Genomic DNA, 24,132 nt, shown 5'->3' with positions numbered 1-24,132 from the left:
TAAAAGATTCAAAAAAATATCCACTAACTGTTTTAGTTAAAATAATACATGAAATAACTCTAAATATAACAATAAAATCAATATGTATAGGTAGAACGACCCATCAAGTTCCTATTGAAGTAAGATCCACGTAAGCAAAAACACTTGCTTGGTTATTAAGAGCATCCCTGAAAACATATAAATCGAAATATAATTCAAATTAATAGATGCCCGCCAAAGGGAGTGGCAATGTCATAGGCAAAAGAAAAAGACACATAATGACAGAGGCTAATAGAGCTTTTACATATTTTCGTTAATTATGAACAGGATTTATATTTTCGTTAATTCATGAACAGGATTTATATTTTATCTTCTTTTAAAAAGAACCAATAATTCTTCATCCACAAAAGATCACAACTACAGTGACTCGTAACAGCGATCAGCAGAAATGTACCTTGTCATATGAACATTTTGGTTGCTCTCATCCAGAGAATCTTGTGCGATCTGTCATCCAAATTTAGCTTCGTTGTAGCCAGCATCATTATCAAATATATAACAGTCAGAAGAACATTAACTACTGATCTTGGAACAATGACTTACAGAAAACATCTTGAGATTGTATTGTACCATCTTTACACAGCAAGAATGGCAAGTAATTAAAGAAACAAAGAAGCATGTGCATCAATCACACCAACAATAGGAGCCTTGCGTGACAAAAAGATGGCTAATGCATTCAATGATATTATTTCAAAAAAGCACGGAAGTTCGTAAAAATTCAGATGTGTTAATTAACATACTGACCATTCCACAAATTTATATTTGAACAATGTCCAAACTGCCTCAGCAGGCTAGATCAGTGTTTTCACATATTGGTCCAGATTGGTATCGAAGAGTTCAGACCTACAAAATTGAGCAGACGTCCTTACTCTTGACAAGGAGCTATGTCAATTAAAGCAAAACCAGCAAGCAGAATAAGCATTTCAATGGAAACTTGTCATAGTACATTCTGAGATATAGAATAACGATCCTGAATGAAAAGATGAAGCCTGATTGTCATTTTACATTATGAGACAGCATTCAGGAGAAACTAAAAGTATTAACTTGTGTATTTGTTTCCAATGGTAGAGATAATTGCCTCATCTGAACCATTTATAATGCATCTACTAATCTACATGATATTGTGAACAATAAATCAGGAATTATATACCTCAGCTCATACTCGGTTGGATCATGCTTGCACCAAATTGAAAAAAGAAAAACGAAATTTAAATTGATCCTGTATAACATATTATGTATGATAACATTATGTAAGAATAGATTTAATGTTTGGAACAAATTTAGCATTTAGGAGGGTACGACAGTTGACCCATATACAATAAATGTGGATGTGATGATTGTAACACCCTTGATTAGTCCCACATCGAAAGTGGGCAGAATTAAGATTAACTTATAAGGGTCTGATGAGTGTACTACTATCAACTTCAGCTTAAGCATTTTGGTCAGTGGTTTAGACCAAACGAAGTTGATAGGCTAGTTAGCCCATCAAGCCCGGGTCATGACAATGATAAATGCTAGTGTCAATATTTGCAGGCATTTTACAGATGGTTCAAACGATAGAAAAGAATGCATAATTTAACTAGATTATGCATTACGTAAATTGTCATTAGAAACCATATTGCATGTATGCCAGCAAAATCTTTCAGGTCTGCAACATTCTCAACACTATAGATTCAAAGCACATTTAAGACCAATCACAGCTTCATAACATCTTTCAGATGAAGCAACAAGTCTTTGGCATATGCACTTCCAGACATCGACTTAGCCAATTTGAGCTCATATACCATTTTCAAAAGGGCTTTAAAGAATTGTGAGAACAACTTCACCAATGTTCGAATGAATTAGCTTGGAACCTAAACTCAAGTGGAAACTATGAACATGCAATCAAACCTTCACTTGATAGAGATTTGGTGTACATGTCCATTGCTGATGCCACAGAAGGTGGACACTCAGTACAAAAATGGCAAACACATTCTAGGGGCTTAAAAAAATTATTACAGGGCATTCATCAGCATCAAGTAAAATTAATTGCTTTGTCATTTTTCATTGTACAAAAAAAAAATTGAAAACCTATAGTTGCCATGCTATTAATATTAGACCCATTAACCTCATAAAGGCACCTTCAGATTTCAAAAAATATCAATTTGCTGCTGCTAATATATTTTAAAAAAGTGGCTCTCATAATGCAAGTGAAAGAGTCATACTTGATTGGAGAACCAGGCACATAGAGAGGATTCTTTACAACATATTCCACATAAAGATTGTATATGTGTTTCAGAGACTCTTGATGGTCACTGGTCTTTGGCTGTGTGATCAAAATAAGCTGCATAAAGAAAAAAGGTTAATGCAACATTGTTGCACCAATATGGTGATGCTTAGTCAAAGCAGTATCAAAAGGTTCAAATGCATATTCATGATCCTTGAAAAAAATAGTAGTTCTAGTTGAAACAAGACACCTTCAATCATAGATCCTCAAAGAAAAAAATTAGCTTATGTATCCACTATCTAAATTAACTTCATAACTCGCAAAGCCGGTACAAAGAGGCAAAATAGTGTTCCTACTATGAAGACAATTATGATGATATTGTTATAAAAGTACTAAGCTCTTTTTATAAAACCTTCAGTAGATGGATGAAGTTCAGTAATACAGAGGCTGCATCAATGATTTATTATGGATTCCAATTTTGTGGCATTCAGTTCCTCACACAGCCAGTGGACTTGGTTACTTTTAGAAAAGTAACACAAAGCCATATGTTAATTTCTAGTGTTAAAACCATGAAATAAAGAATAATTGAATCATGACAATGCCCAGAACTCATACCATAAATTGAAAGAATCATTTTCATGAATAAGGACATTAACATCGCATAATTCAAAATCATGTGTAAATTTTGTATGTTTCTCAATATCAAACTGTAATCATTAGCCTGACACCTTAAACATAAAAAACAAATTCTGACTTTATTAGCTTTTCTATAAAAAAAAATCTTGGGTAGGGATGTCAGACAGTCATGAACAGATCTGAATACTGTGCCCATTGGTAATTGATTGAGTAGAATATCAATTCTTACCTTCAGCGATGGCATTGAATCAAACCGTTTCAGTGATGGTTTAGGCCAATCCGGGGGACTAGTTGGTTTTCTGATTTAAGGAATTTTAAAAGTTTTTAATTGAAAATTTTGCTATTAATTTCAAAAATGTAGACAAATTCTAAGTTTGATCAATAATTGAAATTAAAAATAATGATCCGTCACGTGATAATTGAGGACATCATTTGACAACTGCAAATGAACAGACAAACCAGTACTAGTACTAGTATATTAACGGACCATTCCACTGTTGTTGGAAGAATAAGAATCCAACTTATGGGTAATTCATCCGTTGGAAGAGTGCACCACTGGGCACCACTGCAAACTGTGATATGAAATGTTATATGATTGACCTTGAATGATAATTAATTTATGATTATAGTCTTATTTTGATAGAAAAATTACATAGATTTATTTTTAGGAGGCTTTTAGTCATTATGCTTGCTGATGTGTTTTTATTTTACATTTATATTTCAAAAGAGTCTCCCGACAGTGTTAGGCCTAAGGCTTGAGTGAAGTAGACATTTCTTTATCGTTAGGGAGCCCTACAAGGAGTTCTAGCATTTCATGCCTCTTGCTGCCATTTGATAGTTCTATTTCTAACATATCATACATCTTACTGCAATCTAATAGCACTTGTCAGATATCTCTTGATAGTTATTTTTTGTAAGAAAAACATTTAAAATTTTCGTTTTGAATAAAATTACTTCGACTTTTATATTGCTCTGGATTGGTACTGTTGAAAGATGATCACATTCTGCATTGTGGAAACAAAAAATTGAGCACTATGTGACCTCATTTTCTCCATGGATGATAACCTATGGTGTGCGGTACATGTTATGGATAATAGTCAAATATATGCACTCATATTGATTCTAGATACTTTCTTACATTCTTTGACATTAATATAGGGGATGTACCATCCCATGATATTGACTGAGTGGCATATGGATGGCATGAGCAAGCACAACTGATGAACATCACAAATTATTAGTAATCCGTGTTGCAACCGAAAAGCAACAGAATATAAAGAAAGAGGTAATTCGAAACTAGCAATCAACTAACTAGAACAAATAAGGATTAGCTCACATATTACTGAGTAAGAGAAAAGGATAGCATGCACACCTAAATTTGATTTTGTACCTCATACAAAAGGCTGTTTTTTTTCTCTAAATTCAAGATATGAAATGGATGTACAATCTTGACCAACATTTGGCCCATTTTAATAGACATATGTGTAAATGTAGGAAGTACTAATGCTTTGCTGCTTCATTAATTCCCAAAAGCTTTTAGGGGTAGAATTTGATGGAACTCCCTTGAAGAGAGTCATTCATATCTGGGCTGAAATGAGGGAAGTTTTTAGAACCTAACTCACCATGGTCAGTGACAAAATCTTCATTGTTGACCAGACTTGTATAAAAAATTAAGAGACATATTTTCCTTGGACAACATCACCAGATGATGAAATCTCAGCATGAATTATGAAGGGCACTCAAATAAACTCAGTTTGTTTGGTTGTTAATAGAAAATATTGATAACTAGATAGCACCATATTGACACAGATTTTCCAAGAGCTAATAACACAGATTGCAAGGTAAAAAAATAATCCTTAAATCCTGACCAACTCAAGAAGTACCATACCTAAGTAAAACGGGAGTAAATAAAAAAAGATCCATATAATCTTGTGGATAAGGGGAAGATATTGGACGCTAATATCCTAGTACAACTAGCAACAGCAAAATTTTAAGTTAGCTAACCTTGGGTGAAGGGAAAAATGAGACGTGAAGGTCAACACTTCAAGAAAGGAGGAACAAAGTGCAGTCTTCTAGAAGATTGTCCTGAAGGTATTTGAAGATTCCTTGAAGAATGGATATCGATTACCAAAATCAATCTGTCAGGGTTTAGCAAATAAAAAATGATTTGAAATATGCTCATCATTGATTAGTATGTCACACAATTGAAGATAATTATGTATATGAAATTGGGTTGCAAAGTTTTATAAACTTGGAAAATCTTTTTTTCCAAAGCAAGTATTGGCCAATCCAATCCCCTTTAGAATATTATGTCAAAATAAGTGCTGGCTGATTGGATCCAACTCCAAAACTGATTAACACTACAGAAACTGAAACAGGAGAAACTATGGAATAAGATGAATATTGTACCTAAAAAAATATAGTATTTGTTCTTGACAAAACATAAGAATGTTAAGGATCAATTGTTATTAAACTTATAGCTGATTGGACAGGATTAAAAAAAGGATCAGTAGCTGAATTACTATCTCTTAGCAAATAGAGCAGCAGAATAGAAGATAAATAATAGAACATGTGAAGGAACAAGATACGCTGAACGTGGATCAATGGTCAAAGAAGCTTAATAGTATGACTATAATTGCTTCATTGCAAGACAGTAGTTATACAATTTAAAGCATAGAGCAACTTAACAAGAAAACTCATTGTTGCAAACAATCCTATATAAAAAGATATTCCAGAACTAAATCGCAATGACTTAATCTCCATCAACCTAATATACACCTGTAAACATGATTCGTACTCATCAATTATACTCACAATAAGGTACTAACATCATTAAAAACAATTACATAATAAATAATAAAAGAAATGTCTCGAATTCTACCAATGTATGAAACCATTCAAATCACTCGATCTAAAGACCAGTCCACTCAAAATGCAATATGAATGCTCTAAATCTTGCTTGAGTTAACCCAAATAATTCGTAAGAACAGTTTGAGCACAAATATATGCAATGCCTACCAAAAAGAAAAAGGAGAATTCGACTGACCTTTATCCCAGACGGGCTTTCCATGAAGCTCAGCTTATAGGTATTGGTCCGAAAACTGTAGAAGGAACAGCCTTGCCCCGGCAACAGCGGCACCCCGAGATTGCCCTTATCGACGCTGCCAAAAGAAAGAGAGTTTCACCGCTCCGATCGAACGCATGCGACCAAAGAGCGGGAAGTCCAGCACGTACCTGGTGGGATCCATCTTGGCGGTGAAGGACCGGAGGGAGAAGAGGAGGCCGAACATGAGCTTCTGGTCCTGGTTGGCGTCGAGGGTACGGAGGGGGCGGTGCCACTCGCGGTAGAGTAAGCAGACGCCGCTCCGGTTAAAGATGTACAGCACGTTTGCGTTGTTCCCGCTAAGCGCAGTCGCCGTACCGGGCGGCGCCGGTGGGGACGGGCTGATGTCCACCGCCGAGGAGCCGCTGAAGAACTGCATCGCCTTGCTATCCCCCGTCCCCGGATCTGAGTCGCCGGTGGTCAGCAGCGATAAGTAGTTAGTTAGGGCAGTATAAACGGATTGAACTCGGATCGGATCGGGGTCGATTCGCCTCCGATCCGACTTCCGATCGGGTTGTCGGATCAATCATATCGCAAGCACGATCCGCATCCGATAAGCTCGAGAACCGCTGGTAGTGCATATAACGTATATTGGAAACTAATCATCTAAATATCATTTTTTTATTAGCAATATATTTTTAGATTTAAATAAACAAAACTAAATATTTTTAATCCGTATTTATAACTTAATTTCATCTCAATGCCCACTTAATTGGAGACTTAATCCATTCAAAAACGCTGGGATTTACCAATTAGCTAAAATTCTGGTATAATAAGACAATTAACACAATTAGAAATGGACAATTTCCATAAATCTCTCTTCCCCCTTGAGATGTACAAATTAATTCCAAATTACAACTTTGTAATTCGAGGAATCAGAATGGTGAAAGCTAATCTCAACTCGGTCCTTCTTCCATGGGGAACAGCTTATTGCCACCGGACAGCTCTCGTCAGCCTCAAACCTTCAAGCTCAGTGAGTGCTTCAAACTCCCCACGTGCAGGACATGAGACCCCAACGCTAGCTTCCGGTTCCCGAGTTCATCCACCACGCTCAGGTCCTTGCAAACGTCGACCTTGAACACCACCTGGCCCACCGCTTTCGGCCCCAAGAAGACCTTCTCAAACCCCACCAGGTGCTTCCTCGGGGCGCCGTGCACCGCCGGCGGAGTGGAGAAGAGGAACACCGTGTGGCTCCCCGCTCTGTTTCCCGAGTTCCGCACCCGCAAGTGCACGTCGAATCCCAGGTCGTTGCACCCGGTTCCGGCGAGGTCGACGGACTTGCACTGCCGGGAGTCGCACGAGTGGCCCTCTTCGAGGGGTACGGAGACCAGCCGGGGAGCCTTGACGAGGTGGTGGGTGTAGTCGGTGTAGCTGAGGCCGTCGCCGAATTCGTAGACGGTGTCGCCGGTGTAGAACCGATAGGTGCGGCCGGGGTAGCCCGTCGATGGATCCGCCCTCATGCGCATGTCAGTCATCGGGACTGAGTCTGCGAAGGATTGAGGGTACCACGTAACAGGCAGTCTGCCACCTGCACGTGTCGATCAAGTCATCGTTAAGCTCCGTAGTGTTGCGGACGCATGGAACTTCGAGCATGATCGACTGGTATCTTCTGCAGTCGGAGCACAGGAGCTTACTTGGATTGTAGTATCCGAAGATGACGTCGGCTATGGCAGCTCCTCCGGCTTCGCCGGGGTACCCCACCCACAAGATGCTCGATATATTGCCGTTGGTTTTGGCGAACGAGATGTCGAACGGGCCGCCGGACATGATGACGAGGATCACCGGTCCCTTGGCCACCTTCGCTACCTCCGTGATGAGGGTCGTCTGTTGCCCAGGGAGGAGCAGGCTCACCCGGTCGAAGCTCTCCCTCTCTATCGACTGGTCGGCTCCGACGACGAGGACTGTGAAGTCCGCGGCGGCTGCGGCCGCCTTCGCCGAGTCCAGTTGGAGGCTGTTCCCGGTGCAACCCACGTTGGCGCACCCTGCCGCATACACGGTCTTGACGTTCGCCGCAAGGCCTTGCAGAGGAGTCGTGTACTTGCACGGTGTCCCTGAAACAATATGGTCGAACACACGTTGACATAATCTCATGAGGCAAGAAGAAACCTGCAAGATCCAATGCTATGTAACCTTCGTAGTTGCCGATCATGGTGAAGGTGACATTGGCATTCGGGCCGATCACGGCCAACGACTTGATGCGGGTGGAGTCGAGGGGAAGGCAGCCATTGTCGTTCTTGAGGAGGACGATGCCTTGCCTCGCGGCCTCGCGAGCGAGCTCCTGGTTGGCCGGCGTACACACGTCCTTGGGGCCGAGACCGCCGTAAGGGAGCTTCCTAGGATCGCCGTCGAAGAAGCCGAGCCGCATCAGGACGGCGAAGTTGTTGGTGATCGCCTTCTCCACGTCCTTCTCCGTCAGCTTGCCTCCCTGGACCGCAGCCAAGGTGTGATCTCTCAAGAACGACCCACAGTTCAGATCGAGACCTGCACTCACGAGTCGGTATACCAGATTCGGCCATGACAGAAGCTTTCTCTTAACCTTGATATCAGAGCTTTACCTGCTAAGATGCTGATAGCTGCAGCATCCTCAGGAGTTTTAGTGTAGTGCTGTCGATTGTAGAGTTCATTGACAGAATCGCAATCCGAGACAATGTAACTGCGAGTGAGAGTTCAGCATTAGAGACCTGAGGAGGAAGACTACATGAAGAGAAGGAACAAGAAGAGACCCATTGAGCTTCCAATCTCCTCTGATGGTACCAGAAAGAAGGTCTGGGTCTGCACAGGTGGGGACTCCATTGACCTGGTTGTAAGAGCACATCACGCTTGCCACATTGCCATCAATCACGCAGCTCTTGAAAGGAGGTTGAAAGGTGTCATCCAAATCTTGCTTTGAGACCTAACATCACAGCAATCAAAATGAGCAGATCATCGTCAGCAAAGTTCATGTTTCAAGCAGGAGCATGACGATTACCACGGCATTGAAGGTGTAGCGCTCGATGCCTTTCCAGTTATCGACGTCGTAGGCTGTGTAGTGCTTGCAGCAAGCAGCAACCTTGAGCTTCTCTGGTTCATCTGCCTCTTGCAAGCCTCTCACATAGCCAGTGGCATACTTGCTTGCAAGCAGAGGATCCTCTCCTGGTGTCTCCTGCCCTCTTCCCCACCTCGGGTCTCTAAATATGTTGACATTTGGGCTCCAATATGTCAATCCTGCAAGCCCCACATTGTGCATTGCTCTGGCTTCAGTTGATACAACCTGCAAGCATAGCACCACACTCATGCTTTAAGATGCAGAAGCCATTCTGCTAATAGCAGCTTCTTGAATTGCAGGATTGAGAGATTAGCTCATCATCTCAACTATGGCAGAGTGATCACTAACAGAACACACTACAGGACTAAGACACATTTAAATGGATCGTAGTTGATGATACTGTATAAGTGGATGAAGCAGGAAGGCCACTACATATGATTTTATATTCATGATGTCTATTGTGCTCACCACCCGTCGTCACTCATATTCTCACAAAGTGGGCTGGGAATTCTGATGATAACAAGATGGCAATCATGGAGAGAACCACTTTGTATCTGTCTCCACTGTCACCGGTCCAACAAAGTAATGGAGAGGTCTCGCAGATGAATTAGAAGCAACAGATGATATGAACTCAGATCCAGATAATACCAAGTTCTCGAGCACATCCATTAATGCAGATGTTCTAACTCACTCATCAAGATCTCTATCCAAATTCCAGAACAAGCAGCTAGTAATCTAGGAGCCACAGAAACAGCAACATGGGAATGTAAGAACCAAGAACAGAGCATAAAATCTCACCTTTCCAATGGCTTGGAAGAGTGTAGTGTTAAACGAGGCCGCTGTGAGGATGACCTGAGGGAAGCTGGTCGCCCCGGGAACGAGGGTGGAGAAATGCGTCCCCGGGCCGACGTAGGAGACGCCGTGCAGGGCCTCCGACCACCACTCGTAGCTGGGAATCCCGAGACGGGACACCGCCGTGGCCTTGTTCACCAAGAACCCTACTTTTTCCTGCAATGTGAGCCGCTTCACCAAGTCCGCCACCCTCTGCTCCGTCCCGTAAGACGTGTTGCAGAAGCCGTAGCTCCCCAGGCTGGGGTTCGAGGCGACGTCGCAGGCGAAGACGGGGGTTTGGCCGGAGACGCCATCGGAGCACAAGAAACACAGGAAGCAGAGGAACAAGAAGAGCAGGTCGAGAAGATGGGATTTTGGTGCTTCTCCCATCGATCTCGTGGCGTCGAATGGCTTTCCTCCTCCCCACCCTCGCTGGTTTTGAAGTGGTGGCGTCGTTTTGTCCGGTTGCGACCCGTGACAATGGGAGTCCGACAGGGGGAGGCGCTTTCTCTGAGCGCGTGAATGCTTTGGGCGGGGGATTTATTCTCGAAGGCGAAACGGGTGTGTGGAGACGCACTTGAGGAAGTGGGGCGACGCTGGCAGAGGTCACGGCTTTGTACTGTGCTACTGCATTACCATCATCGTTGTGGAGCATATTTCACTGTTAATCTCAGCTAAAACGAAAGGAAGCAGCGAGTGTTTCGCTTTCGCTGACAGCGAAGAGGATGAATCGACCAGAAACCTTCAACGATGCTTCCCTTTCACCTGTTCATAGATCCACCAGCTTCGGTAGATTGACTGGAGATGTTTCGGCACACGTAATTTGGGTTGACCAATTTGGACGCTCAGTTGACTTATCTATTCTTTGTTTAGATCTTAATCCTCGATCTCAAATCACCGCCAGAGATTCTTATACAGGCCATGAACAAAGCAGAGAAGGCAACACAACAGAAGAAAATCCAAGGCAACCACAGAGCCGAAAGAATACAGTATTCGATTCAGAACAATGGCCCCATTAGCAGAAAGTGAGTTTGGCCGGATGTGATCACTGTGGACATCGGCGGATCACAGGCGAGCAGAACATGTGACTACTGCAGAGATATATCCAATCTTGCAGTAGATGAAAGCTCAGAGATTGTGCAGTGTGATTGGATAGCCTTTGGACTCGTCTTCTCTACACGGACTTGCAGAGCATGGGCACATGTGAAGAAGGCACAAAGCCGGCAGAAATGGAGGAAGATCCGAAGCCATCCTCTCTCAGGAAAGTGCATTAGAGCATAGAATATGAGAAGTATATGTCCCGCCCGTGTGTCGGGGATGCACTTTAATGTTTTTGTAGTTTGCCATTAATGATCATAGGTGGTATACACAGTAACAAGGATTTATAAGGGTTTATGTAGACAATCCGATGATCCGTATATGATCTGTCATGTCTTATCGAGTATATGATCCGTCATGTCTTATTGAGCATCTTGTCAACCAAATGATTGTCCCATAATAATATTAACCCTGCATCGCTAATTCAATCTTAATAACGATTTTCAATTTACAGGGATGGAGATTCCTGACAACGGTCCTGGGGGGTGTGGGAGGCAACTTTGTCAGACTTGATATGCCTAACTCAAGCGATCCCTTCACTCAAATTCTATGTTATCTCTTATATCAAATGTCGTAACTCAAGTCTAATGGGTTAATTGATCTATCATCTTCGTCTAACTTAAATCATTAACTAAAATACTTAAGCTAAAATATATAATAATATATTCATCAGACTCTATATGCTAATATTAATCTTGCCTACTTACATGGTGGAACTAATCAAGATGTTACAGACGTATAAGAGGGTCGGAAGTATCGTAAAAAATCATTTATGAGGTAAATATTACAACATGCTTGGATAGATCGGATTTTCCATCATATAAGTCAAGCATAGAAAGCCTGAAGTCAGTTCATTACTTATGTCCCTTGTACGAGATCATAAGTATAACTTTTGTCTCTGGTTATTTATCTTGCTTAATTTCTTTATGAATATCCTCCAATTATTGATTCATCTTATCAAGGCAGTTTGGGACTTTGGTTACCCTATGAATATCTTCCAATTACCCTAGTTAAAACTTGCATTTGCTGAATTAGGGTGTAGAAGGTTTTAGCATAAATTGTCATGGTTATAGGTCCTACAATTGGATAAAAGTCAGATCTTAAAAAAAGTTATCCAAAAAGATTTAGGTCAAGGATAAAAAATGGATTTAGATCGATAGACAACCTTTGACATCTTCGGACTCTAAATTATTAAGATTAGGAGATTTAGTTGAGGAGCATTCAAGACTGTCAAAGTTGAACCATACAAGTTTAGGGGCTTTAGATCATCGATATTTAATCGAGATAGACCTATGAAGTTCTCTTGAGACATCCTTGGCCCTCCTTTTAGCATCAAACTATTAAATTAAATTTTAATTATTTGATCTGGATGCATAGTCGGATCCAACCTTATATCACTTCAAGCCGGTCTAAGGTAAAATTCATCAAATTTGATACCTAGATCCAACAAAACTAATTCAAGGGGCATTCTTGATAATGATTATATGATGCTTAAGTCAGTAGTCTAATTGAATAAGTTGGATAAGTTGAGCTCAAGTTGTTCGATTACTCTTTGTGTTGTGTAACCTTTTTATAATGATCGCCTAGGGGGCATTATGTAGTTTGTTTAGTAAGATTTAGTCAAAATCACCCTCACTGATCTCGAGTTATTATATTCGTTTATTACATCGATTCGAATGATCATCAAACTATTTCGCTTGTTTAACTCATATCGATCAATGGTTTGGACACATGATAATAATGATGCTGAGTGATCAACCACCCTACTCTTTCCCTAGAAGAGACATATCTCGGTGCAGGATCATCTTCGGACTCTAAATTATTAAGATTAGGAGATTTAGTTGGTGAGCATTCAAGACTGTCGAAGTTGAACCATACAAGTTTAGGGGCTTTAGATCATCGATATTTTATCGAGATAGACCTATGAAGTTCCCTTGAGACATCCTTGGCCCTCCTTTTAGCATCAAACTATTAAATTAAATTTTAATTATTTGATCTGGATGCATAGTCGGATCCAACCTTATATCACTTCAAGCCGGTCTAAGGTAAAATTCATCAAATTTGATACCTAGATCCAACAAAACTAATTCAAGGGGCATTCTTGATAATGATTATATGATGCTTAAGTCAGTAGTCTAATTGAATAAGTTGGATAAGTCGAGCTCAAGTTGTTCGATTACTCTTTGTGTTGTGTAACCTTTTTATAATGATCGCCTAGGGGGCATTATGTAGTTTGTTTAGTAAGATTTAGTCAAAATCACCCTCACTGATCTCGAGTTATTATATTCGTTTATTACATCGATTGGAATGATCATCAAACTATTTCGCTTGTTTAACTCATATCGATCAATGGTTTGGACACATGATAATAACGATGCTGAGTGATCAACCACCCTACTCTTTCCCTAGAAGAGACATATCTCGGTGCAGGATCATCTTCGGACTCTAAATTATTAAGATTAGGAGATTTAGTTGGTGAGGATTCAAGACTGTCGAAGTTGAACCATACAAGTTTAGGGGCTTTAGATCATCGATATTTTATCGAGATAGACCTATGAAGTTCCCTTGAGACATCCTTGGCCCTCCTTTTAGCATCAAACTATTAAATTAAATTTTAATTATTTGATCTGGATGCATAGTCGGATCCAACCTTATATCACTTCAAGCCGGTCTAAGGTAAAATTCATCAAATTTGATACCTAGATCCAACAAAACTAATTCAAGGGGCATTCTTGATAATGATTATATGATGCTTAAGTCAGTAGTCTAATTGAATAAGTTGGATAAGTCGAGCTCAAGTTGTTCGATTACTCTTTGTGTTGTGTAACCTTTTTATAATGATCGCCTAGGGGGCATTATGTAGTTTGTTTAGTAAGATTTAGTCAAAATCACCCTCACTGATCTCGAGTTATTATATTCGTTTATTACATCGATTGGAATGATCATCAAACTATTTCGCTTGTTTAACTCATATCGATCAATGGTTTGGACACATGATAATAACGATGCTGAGTGATCAACCACCCTACTCTTTCCCTAGAAGAGACATATCTCGGTGCAGGATCATCTTCGGACTCTAAATTATTAAGATTAGGAGATTTAGTTGGTGAGCATTCAAGACTGTCGAAGTTGAACCATACAAGTTTAGGGGCTTTAGATCATCGATATTTAATCGAGATAGACCTATGAAGTTCCCTTGAGACATCCTTGGCCCTCCTTTTAGCATCAAACTATTAAACTAAATTTTAATTATTTGATCTGGATGCATAGTCGGATCCAACCTTATATCACTTTAAGCCGGTCTAAGGTAAAATTCGTCAAATTTGATACCTAGATCCAACAAAACTAATTCGAGGGGCATTCTTCATAATGCTTATATGATGCTTAAGTCAGTAGTCTAATTGAATAAGTTGGATAAGTCGAGCTCAAGTTGTTCGATTACTCTTTGTGTTGTATGACCTTTTTATAATGATCGCCTAGGGGGCGTTATGTAGTTTGTTTAGTAAGATCTAGTCAAAATTACCCCCACTGATCTCGAGTTATTGTATTCGTTTATTACATCGATTGGAATGATCATCAAACTATTTCGCTTGTTTAACTCATATCGATCAATGGTTTGGACATATGATAATAACGGTGCTGAGTGCTGAGTGATCAACCACCCTACTCTTTCCCTAGAAGAGACATATCTCGGTGCAGGATCATCTTCGGACTCTAAATTATTAAGATTAGAAGATTTAGTTGGTGAGCATTTAAGACCATCGAAGTTGAACCATACAAGTTTAAGGGCTTTAGATCATCGATATTTAATCGAGATAGACCTATGAAGTTCCCTTGAGACATCCTTGGCCCTCCTTTTAGCATCAAACTATTAAACTAAATTTTAATTATTTGATCTGGATGCATAGTCGGATCCAACCTTATATCACTTCAAGTCGGTCTAAGGTAAAATTCATCAAATTTGATACCTAAATCCAACAAAACTAATTCGAGGGGTATTCTTGATAATGCTTATATGATGCTTAAGTCAGTAGTCTAATTGAATAAGTTGGATAAGTCGAGCTCAAGTTGTTCGATTACTCTTTGTGTTGTATGACCTTTTTATAATGATCGCCTAGGGGGCGTTACGTAGTTTGTTTAGTAAGATCTAGTTAAAATCACCCTCACTCATCTCGAGTTATTATATTCGTTTATTACATCGATTCGAATGATCATCAAACTATTTCGCTTGTTTAACTCATATTGATAAATAGTTTGGACACAAGATAATAACGGTGGGAGTACTGAGTGATCAACCACCCTACTCTTTCCCTAGAAGAGACATATCTCGGTGCAGGATCATCTACCAAATCTCTCCTTTTTCAATACCAAATCTATGATGAACTCAGAAATTAGACTTAGATTACATCTTAATCGTTGACATGTGGGACGATTCCAAACTTGACTTATCAAGAATAACATAGAAACAAATAAAGAAATATAGATAGATAGATATGTAAAGTAACTCCAGAAAAAGTAACAAGCACAAATGTCCTTCCAAGATCAAATGGCACGGAGAAGGGTAGGAAGTGCCATTCGCACTTGTGCCACTCAACACATGCTCTCTGCCCGAGGACGCATGATTGGGTTGATGCAGCTTTGTGCCTTTTTCTGGTTAGAACTGATGTCAAGCAGAGAGAAAACATCTTATTGGTAGATGCAGAATTTTGACAGTTCTATGTGCACATTTTGTGCATGATGCTGTTCACCAGCTGTCTCTCTTACTCCAGTCTCTGTTCGGTGGGGGGAGAAGTCACATCTCTGCAGTGAAAGGTATGTTCTTGAGCACTAACGCAGGCCAAGAAAAGTACATATAATGCATGCAGGCTGGGAGAAACATTTTTCTGGGAATTCATGATGGGAAAGGTAGTGGCGAAGGTAGCAAGTGTCATTCCCTTTGCTGGCAATGACACCTCTCGGAAGCTAAAGGTAATCAACTAAGCTCAGATCCATTCAGTTTAAAGATAATAAAAAGACGAGCATTCACAGACTGGTGGATTCATACACCATATTAATCTCTGTTGCGGACAAATCCAGTAGCCATCGTGTCGATGATCGAACTCTTCTAAACGGTTGTTCATGTCGTCCGACACGCACGCCTGGTAGGTGTTCGTCCGATCGTCTCTGTGAAAAGGTATGAATCCGTATTTTCATGTTACATGTCAAATAATTCATATATTGAGATATGAATTCTTTGATCTTATATCTTATTAAAGTCATAATTCTTTAATCTTTAAGGTTTTTTATCTTTTATTTATTAGTTGGATATCTCTAAAATTGATATTTGATGGTCGATTCACATCGATATGCACTGTTGATATAATTAATAAGGCGACAGACAGTACGCAAGGAAAGGTTGGCTATCGAGTCTCTTTATGTAGTCCTTCAAATCACGTGAATGGATATGATGCCAACACAAAGCTCATTCAGTGAGCATTAAATGCTCCAACGCCCTCTCGAGGGACAAAATAATAGAAGACATTACATCAAACACTTGACCGACACATCGAGAAATAGTGTTGTTTAGATTTTGATGTTACATTTGGTTAGGAGTCATTCGAAATTGATGATGATTTTAATAAGTTAGACAATGTGTAGATATATTAAATTAATTAATATGGTACATGAAATGACTAAGGCATATTAATATACATGTTTTTCATTCACTTGATGTTTCTTTTTCATGAAAATTAATATGGTGCTAATTCTACACCTCTCTGAATTTTTTTTTCTCCGTAAATTTGTAATTTATTTCTCTCATTTCTATGCCTTATCTGAAAACAATTCACCATATAACTTGGATTTATTTGGGTTTACTATGGAATTAATAAACATAAAAAACTTTTCCTATAAATATTCATAATATATATTTTTTGGGAACACAAAGTTCAGTTTTATTTCACTTGTTTTTTTTAGTGCCTCTAGTGAGGAGTTTGTTTTATTATTGGCAAAATTGATTTCATATTTTGTCACTATAATTTTTTGGTTCATTTTTTGAAATTTTTTGGGTGATAAATTTGTTGAACACTTATTACTTTTTGAAATTATGTGGGTAGAGTCATTTTCCTTTTGTTATAATGTAAATCTTGGAAGACTCTCACAACCTAATTTTTCTCAATCATGTTGTCTTTTATTATTTCCTAAATAAAAGAGTGGCATTTCCATGTGCTCCTAACCAAAAAAAAAATGCATTATAAATATATCAAACCTCAAAGTCCAGATCAAAAAAAGTTTACATGTCTATTTTTCAGATATCAGATTTTTTTTTTCCTCTGAAATATATATATATACATATATATTCCTTTAGGTATTTAAATCATTCATATAATGCCACTCATCCATATAATAAACTCAAATTAGTTGCAATTAATCATGATAACAAATGAATTCTAAAAAAATTAAATGTTAAATATTTAAGATATCCTTTTTATTACTTTTATCGATTCCGTTTGGTCTATATTCTAAATCTAATTCAAAAGTGATATTTTTGGAGATCTATTAACATCAATTATAATTTTCATTGTCAATATGCTAACTATCTAATTAAAAATCTAAAAGTTTTTTTTTTAATTTTGTAATATTATATATATATATATATATATATATATGCAATTTTGATAAAGGAAAAAAAAAAGACTCGCGTTGACTAAGTCAAACTAATGGGCAAGGAACAGAACAGTCTCACACCAATCAGCTTCAATCATTTCATCAAACACTTTCCACCCTTATCACACTTGGCTTTCCCACAGCAATTCCAGAGCTGTTCTCAGCATCCCACTTCTATATACTCTTCGCGCCTCACCTTCCTCTCTCATTCCAAAGGGAATCTCCCTTTTCCACTCCCCAGCCATGGCCAAGCTTCCCTTTCTCCCTTTCCTCCTCTTTGTAGCCTCAGCTTTGCTGAGCACTTCTTGCAGTGCCGCGCCGAGGAAGATAGTGGCCTTCTATGAGCTGAAGAAGGGCGATTTCTCTGTGAAGGTGACCAACTGGGGTGCCATTATCACCTCCGTCGTTCTTCCCGATTCAAAAGGTCTCCGTTGCTTGATAGTTTGCTTCTCTCTGCAGGGATCAACAGAGCCCTGACTTCCTTTTTCTCTCTACTGCAGGAAACCTGGGGGATGTTGTTCTTGGGTATGATGGGCTTGGTCCATATATTGTAAGATCAATCTCCCTCTTCTCTTCATTGAATCCTGTTCAAGCATTGATTTCTGCTACCTCTGCTTGTGATCTTAGTAGAGAGACTGCCAATCCAAGTGATTTCCTCAGTGACACTACAACAAATTTGCCCACAGTGGATGTTGCTCCACATCTTGTTTGTAGGAAAAAGATACCAACTTGTAGTACATGAAAAGTTTGGGGGAAGGTCAATGAGTCAAGGAGACACATTTTCCTAATCAAGAATAAGCACTTTTTCCGATCTATTACATATTTTATTTGGTCTTTCCATGTGATTCCATGTGCCTTTGTACAGTAAGTTTATATTCTATCCAGATCACATCATCTTGGTGGGGGCTGCTTTGGATGTATGCTAATTTCCCCTTCCCTTCAACTCTGGTCCTTCCATGATTTCTAGTGAAACTTGAGGAACAATTCACTAGAGTTTATTCACTTCACCTGACCTCATTCTTCCAAAAGATTAAACTCAACACCCACAAGACAGACATGGATGGCAAGGGTGACAAACCAAATTATGCTTTGGTGTGTCTTACAAGATATTACTTTCTTGTGGATACATGTTGATCTCTCTTCTCCTTGATCTTCCATTTGTTTGTGAATTGGAACACTAATTTTGCATCCTTTGTTCTTTCAACTATAACTCACAAGAAAGATTTGGATAGCAAAGGTGACCGACCAAATTATGCTTTGGTGTGTGTTACAAGATATTACTTTCTTGTGGATGCATGCTGATCTTCCATCTGTTTGTTGAATTGGAGCACTAATTCTTACGCCCTGTGTTCTTTAATCAGAACAATTCAGCTAATTTTGGAGCAGTAGTTGGACGAGTTGCTAACAGGATATCGGGTGCACGATTTGTTCTAAATGGAAAGGCATACAGATTGTCTAAAAACAGTGGAAACAACACACTTCATGGTATGAATAAACCTGTTTTCTTTCTTCCCGGTTAAAATCATCAGCTAGTTTAAGAGCATAATTTCTTTGATCCCTCAATTTCAGGTGGCCACAGAGGGTTCAGTCATGTTATTTGGACTGTAAAGGAGAAAGTTGACGGAGAATTCCCTTACATCACATTATACTACCATAGTTTTGATGGGGAACAAGGTATGTATGACATTATTGCCATCTCCTCTAAGGGTGAGATCGTTGACACGGCTTTACCTGCAAGATTAGATCTAATTTCTTCTTCTTTTTGCTGATCAGTACGTAGGCTATCTTATCATCAAATTTAAGAAGAAAAAACACACCAAAACAATGAAATGGTATAATTTTACTGACTACTTTTTCTACTCTTCCTCTCACCAAAGAAGAAGTTGCATATCATTTTCTACATCATCTCATTTTCATATCATTTTCTGGTGCTTTTAATTTTGGAGGTACTCCATGCCTCAGTGGTCATAGATGATGATAACATTGCTGGAGAATCTCTTTTGTTCAAGTAAATAACCACTTAAGTTCATGTCCACTGTGATTTCCGAGTCTTAACACTTACAATCTTTCTGTAAGTGAAACTTGATGCCTTCTACAGGTTTCCCTGGTGCTCTTGATGTGTTTGTTACCTACAAGATATCAGCACCATATGAACTGAGCATAGCCATGTGTGCCAAGTCCCTAAACAAGGCAACACCAGTGAACTTGGCACAGCACAGCTACTGGAACCTCGGAGGCCATGGCAGTGGCACAATCCTCTCGAACATGGTCCAAATTTTTGCATCCAAGATCACGCCTGTCGATGCGAATCTCATCCCAATCGGTACCATCGTGCCAGTTTCTGGCACACCATACGATTTCCTGAAGCCCACAACCGTCGGCAGCCACATCGACAAGCTATCAGGTGGCTATGACATCAACTACGTCCTGGATCAGCCGATAGGCAGCAACGGCATGAGGAAGGTCGCGGTCGTGAAGGATGGCGACGGTTCAGGAAGGGCTTTCGAGCTGTGGGCGAACCAGCCGGGTGTGCAGTTCTACACCGGGAACTTTCTGAATAATGTCAAAGGGAAGGGAGGCCAAATCTATGGCAAACATGCTGGATTGTGCTTAGAGACACAAGGCTTTCCTGACTCTGTGAACCACCCCAACTTCCCATCCCAGATTGTGAACCCTGGGAAGGATTACAAACACAACATGTTGTTCAAGTTCTTGTTCTAATTAGCCGCTGCAAATGCCAGCATTATGCATGCTTTGAAATAAAAAAAAAAAAATCATCGACCTCTTTTTCCTTTTTCTTTTGTTTTCTTGGTGTCAGAGTGAGTTTTTTTGTGTTTATTGATGGAAATGATGCACTGGATCATACTTCTCGCGCTGTTTATAGAGGGAAAACTGAGCTTTCTTATCCCCCACAAACCAAAGTGGAGTTGAGGTTTGATAGACATTGTCGATAGAGCTTTCTTATCCTCCACAAACCAAAGTGGAGTGGAGAGTTGGGATTCGATATACATTGTTGGAAAGTTCAAAAAGTTTGGAGCAAGGATTGATTGAGTTATCAGCACACGTAGGAAAACAAATCCGCATAGGATCACTCACTGGAACCAATCTTTACTTTTTATCGACCAATTATTGCACAAGCATATGGAGTGACTTTTCAACTATCATCGTTCTCTTTATCTTTTCTCTTCCTTTTTCGTCTTTTCTTATATGTAGTGGCTTTTAACTTATCATAATTCTCTTTTTTTTTTTTCTTTTTTCTTTATGGAGGGATTTTTGACTTTTCGTCGTTATTTTTTCATTTCTCATCCTTTCTTAGCGTTCAAAGTGGAATGAGGTTTATCCTTTACAATCTTACATGCTTAGGATTTGAATTCGAAAATTATAATTTTTTCTTTATAAACATAAAATTATGATCATGCTTTTCTATTGGATCCAAAGACACCACCAAGAAGTTGGAGTTTTAGAGTTTGATAAGACATTATAGTGAGTTAAACGAAGCTTATATTTTTTTATTTATACGAATAAAATTATTACCTCATATTATGATGAGTTCGATAAAAATTTATATATATCTCTAATGAGACACCCGATTGATTATTAATATATTATTATACAAGTAATGTATCTTAGTTCGAATTCAGGTTAAGATTATGACCTCATACTATGATGAGTTAGATAAAAATTTATATCTCTGCTGAGACACCCGATTGATTATTAGTATATTATTATACAAGTGATGTATCTTTAAGTTCGAAATCAAGTTTGAGCATTTTATATATCATTTAATATAATAAAAAAATATAATTTTAATTTTGTAAGATGATGATGGCGTCATATTTGGAGCAAGATTGCTCATATCAGCACATGCTGGAAACCAGACAATGTCTGCACAGTATCTCTCACAGGGACCAATCTTGACTTCTTCTGTGGATCACATACAGACGAGCAAAGCCATAAATGCCAAGCCAAGGAAGTGGTCGGCAGAATCGTCCGTAGTAGTAACCAGGAAGTCCACCCTCCATTAAACTGGATTTTTGGAATGGTATGATTTCTTTCCCGAGATCCGATTGAAAAGGCGCTTGCAACGGTGTATCATCTCAATACTGAGGTGTTAGCACGGCTTTATCCACGAGCCAATATTCGGAGCTCCCAGGGTTGGCGGCACTTTTCTCGGTCGGACGGTGGACGAGCCGAGAACGAGTTGAGTTGTCGGTCGGGTTGATCGTGCCTTCGGGGTGGCCAAACTCCTACACACAGACCCTGGTCATGGTGTTCTCGAGTTGGATCCCTCGTAGATTAAGTTAGTGGTCTTCTCTTCTTTTTTTGTTCTTACCCTTAACTAGGTGTCGGTCACGAGTTTTTATACTGCTGCCCGAGGATCGATCGTATACGAATTTAGCGTGACGACCAACCCTCGAGTGGCTATATTGTATCTTTGTACGGGCACCGCCTGGTGAGCATGGAACGACGTCATACAACGCTGTCCCAAACTTTCCAGGACGAGACTTACCGAGGGGGCACCTTCCCGAACGAGCTTCGATTCAGTGTGGGGAGTCAATCCTCGTGCCGACTCGACAGGAGCATGACGTGACGTGGGTCGTGACATGACTGATATTCAAAATATATTTTATTATAAGAACAGCAGCTTAAGAGATGACATTATTTTGCTTCGCTCATTGTTGGAGCATAAGAATGCAAATCTGATCGAATTGGGGAGATTAAGCTCAAATGCATGAGTTCACCAAACAAATTCGAATCAAGATTGCTGACCTCACGACCAAAATGGATCCATTTAAAAACCGACAAGAAACCCTCACCTCAACAGGTCAATTACGATATGTAATCGATTACATAAAGGGCAATTGATTAACCTCGATCGATAGTTGAGCCATCCCGATAGAGGTGGTTGAGCCATAGACGACAAGTGGGTGAGCCATGTCAATGAAGCCACATCATCAACGGAGCCAAATGATTAACCCACATCACTATCTTAATCATTTCTAACATAAACATTATGGGAGAGATCGAGACAAACTTCCCCCAATCTCAATCTCAAGCAGTACGTCGAGTGATGGACAGCATCCATACCCAGACACTGATTCATTTTCAATCATCCTCGATTTCTTGATTGAGTCGTTCCTCTCTCTCTCTCTCTCTCTCTCTCTCTCACAATTTCAATCATCCTCGATGGCACGCGTCGAGTTTACAGCCTACCCCTCACCCTGCAGTAACCCTGCGCGAATCTTAAAGCTAAACAACTGTGTTGGATCCCCCTCGGGGTCAACATACCTATACGTAGCCACGAGGCTCCGACCATCTCTGCTTTAAAGTGCGTGCGAGGCCACGCGGCGCTGCATCGACTCCTCCCGTGTTGGACATCTGTTTGTCGTGTATACAGATACTCATATATATTAATCTCGATGGGTTCCCACCGTCCGTCACTCGGCCCGCTCGCACCTAACTCGTCGCATCCGGCCATGGCAGGTGGGGAGCTTCTCAGTCGTACATGCCCTCTCTCCTTTCTCTCTTCTCCTCCTCCTGTTCTACCTTCAATTCTCTACAGTTGAAAACACGATCCATCGACACTGCATGAGAAGGTTTCCTGCACACCACCATGGGTGTCATCACAAGTTGGTACGCCATTTAAAGCGCATGTGGACGTGTTGGATGAGACACATGGTGGGCAGCCACTGTTTGTGTGGGTTTGGGAGGAGCGGAGGCCGTCCTCCCCGCCCGTCTCCACCTGCAGCTGCAGCTGCTGCTGCTGTGTGTTTTTGTCTCTCATGGTCGTATGCGACTCGTGCCCACCCCCAAAAGGGAATCGAGTCTCTTCCGTTTTCCTGTAGAGAAAGGGCCTACAAGTGGAATTCATCACATGATAAGCCACTTGAGATAGCCATGTCCTACCCTCATGCCTTCACTCCTAGAGGCTTAGCTTTGAGGAGATTTAAACCCAAGGTCCTGTCCACCTCCTATATAGCTCTCCCTCCCTCCTTACCACACCATTTTGAGGCAGGTCGCAAGATGTCGAGCAGGAGGTCCAGGATCTCAGAGGAGGAGATCAGCGAGCTCGTCTCCAAGCTGCAGTCCCTCCTCCCAGAAGCCCGCCGACGAGGCAGCGGCAGGGTAAGCAAGCGCCCCTCCTCAAGTCCCTCGACTCCTTACTTGTGTTGCTCATCTGATGTCAGTGCCTCTGTGCTCTCTTCTGCAGGCTTCGGCAGCAAAGCTACTGAAGGAGACGTGCAACTACATCAGGAAACTCAACCGGGAGGTCGACGACCTGAGCAACCGCCTCTCGGCCCTCATGGCGACCATGGACAGCGACAGCGCCGAGGCCGACATCATCCGCAGTCTCCTCCGGTCGTGAGCACGGTTCGTCCTCTCCTTTGTTCCACTCCACCTAATGTATCTGCATATGCATACATAATGTACCTTTTTCTAAGTGTGGGACTTATGATGTAGCACGGGTAACCTTGGATTTCCTGTACATAACACAAGAAAAATTCTACTTAGTTCATCTATAATATTCCTTTCTCTGCCTTATCTGCCACT

At 40.4% G+C, this 24,132-nt stretch overlaps 4 protein-coding genes across 7 annotated transcripts; 2 read left to right on the top strand and 2 right to left on the bottom strand.

Annotated features, from left to right (window-relative positions):
* Positions 1 to 6,419, bottom strand: LOC135638666 (uncharacterized). Of its 3 annotated transcripts, none has more exons than XR_010496692.1 (6): positions 6,113 to 6,419; positions 5,925 to 6,039; positions 2,241 to 2,359; positions 781 to 879; positions 434 to 500; positions 1 to 167 (listed from the first exon to the last, which is right to left on the bottom strand). XR_010496692.1 is itself a non-coding variant. In XM_065151919.1 (4 exons), the coding sequence occupies exons 1-4, from the start codon at positions 6,358 to 6,360 to the stop codon at positions 828 to 830; spliced, it is 534 nt and encodes a 177-aa protein (XP_065007991.1). In that variant the 5' UTR covers positions 6,361 to 6,419; the 3' UTR covers positions 690 to 827. The 3 variants fall into 3 exon arrangements, 1 of the variants encoding a protein (XP_065007991.1); XR_010496691.1 differs by having other exon boundaries at positions 434 to 483; XM_065151919.1 differs by lacking the exons at positions 1 to 167; positions 434 to 500 and having other exon boundaries at positions 690 to 879.
* Positions 6,420 to 6,762: 343 nt separating this feature from the next.
* Positions 6,763 to 10,551, bottom strand: LOC135638169 (beta-D-xylosidase 4-like). Of its 2 annotated transcripts, none has more exons than XM_065151157.1 (7): positions 9,805 to 10,551; positions 8,950 to 9,231; positions 8,705 to 8,874; positions 8,537 to 8,634; positions 8,112 to 8,462; positions 7,616 to 8,032; positions 6,763 to 7,509 (listed from the first exon to the last, which is right to left on the bottom strand). In XM_065151157.1, exons 1-7 carry the CDS (start codon positions 10,225 to 10,227, stop codon positions 6,938 to 6,940), a joined length of 2,313 nt encoding a protein of 770 aa, XP_065007229.1. In that variant the 5' UTR covers positions 10,228 to 10,551; the 3' UTR covers positions 6,763 to 6,937. The 2 variants fall into 2 exon arrangements, with proteins under 2 accessions (XP_065007229.1, XP_065007230.1); XM_065151158.1 differs by having other exon boundaries at positions 8,953 to 9,231; positions 9,805 to 10,286.
* Positions 10,552 to 17,588: 7,037 nt separating this feature from the next.
* LOC135637618 (uncharacterized) lies at positions 17,589 to 20,376 on the top strand. The gene is made up of 5 exons (XM_065150263.1): positions 17,589 to 18,004; positions 18,081 to 18,130; positions 18,942 to 19,065; positions 19,150 to 19,254; positions 19,679 to 20,376. The coding sequence occupies exons 1-5, from the start codon at positions 17,824 to 17,826 to the stop codon at positions 20,299 to 20,301; spliced, it is 1,083 nt and encodes a 360-aa protein (XP_065006335.1). The 5' UTR covers positions 17,589 to 17,823; the 3' UTR covers positions 20,302 to 20,376.
* Positions 20,377 to 23,036: 2,660 nt separating this feature from the next.
* Positions 23,037 to 24,097, top strand: LOC135638803 (uncharacterized). The gene is made up of 2 exons (XM_065152226.1): positions 23,037 to 23,706; positions 23,792 to 24,097. Exons 1-2 carry the CDS (start codon positions 23,170 to 23,172, stop codon positions 23,945 to 23,947), a joined length of 693 nt encoding a protein of 230 aa, XP_065008298.1. The 5' UTR covers positions 23,037 to 23,169; the 3' UTR covers positions 23,948 to 24,097.
* Positions 24,098 to 24,132: the final 35 nt, after the last annotated feature.

The sequence above is a fragment of the Musa acuminata genome, chromosome BXJ3-5 (assembly GCF_036884655.1).
Source record: "Musa acuminata AAA Group cultivar baxijiao chromosome BXJ3-5, Cavendish_Baxijiao_AAA, whole genome shotgun sequence".
Lineage (NCBI taxonomy): Eukaryota > Viridiplantae > Streptophyta > Magnoliopsida > Zingiberales > Musaceae > Musa > Musa acuminata.
This window is presented reverse-complemented; position numbering and strand designations above follow the sequence as displayed.

Bases quoted from the DNA above. Each gene is read 5' to 3' on its own strand.
- LOC135638666 (XM_065151919.1), bottom strand. From the start codon at position 6,360: ATGCAGTTCTTCAGCGGCTCCTCGGCGGTGGACATCAGCCCGTCCCCA. The intron at 2,360-5,924 runs GTCAGTCGAATT...TTCTTTATGCAG, and splicing joins AAAGCCCGTCTGGGATAAAG to CTTATTTTGATCACACAGCC. The intron at 880-2,240 runs GTATGACTCTTT...TCAATTTTGTAG, and splicing joins GTGCCTGGTTCTCCAATCAA to GTCTGAACTCTTCGATACCA.
- LOC135638169 (XM_065151157.1), bottom strand. From the start codon at position 10,227: ATGGGAGAAGCACCAAAATCCCATCTTCTCGACCTGCTCTTCTTGTTC. The intron at 9,232-9,804 runs GTGAGATTTTAT...CTATGCTTGCAG, and splicing joins TCTTCCAAGCCATTGGAAAG to GTTGTATCAACTGAAGCCAG. The intron at 8,875-8,949 runs GTAATCGTCATG...CTGTGATGTTAG, and splicing joins GCTACACCTTCAATGCCGTG to GTCTCAAAGCAAGATTTGGA.
- LOC135637618 (XM_065150263.1), top strand. From the start codon at position 17,824: ATGGCCAAGCTTCCCTTTCTCCCTTTCCTCCTCTTTGTAGCCTCAGCT. The intron at 18,131-18,941 runs GTAAGATCAATC...TTCTTTAATCAG, and splicing joins ATGGGCTTGGTCCATATATT to AACAATTCAGCTAATTTTGG. The intron at 19,066-19,149 runs GTATGAATAAAC...CCTCAATTTCAG, and splicing joins TGGAAACAACACACTTCATG to GTGGCCACAGAGGGTTCAGT.
- LOC135638803 (XM_065152226.1), top strand. From the start codon at position 23,170: ATGAGAAGGTTTCCTGCACACCACCATGGGTGTCATCACAAGTTGGTA. The intron at 23,707-23,791 runs GTAAGCAAGCGC...TCTCTTCTGCAG, and splicing joins GCCGACGAGGCAGCGGCAGG to GCTTCGGCAGCAAAGCTACT.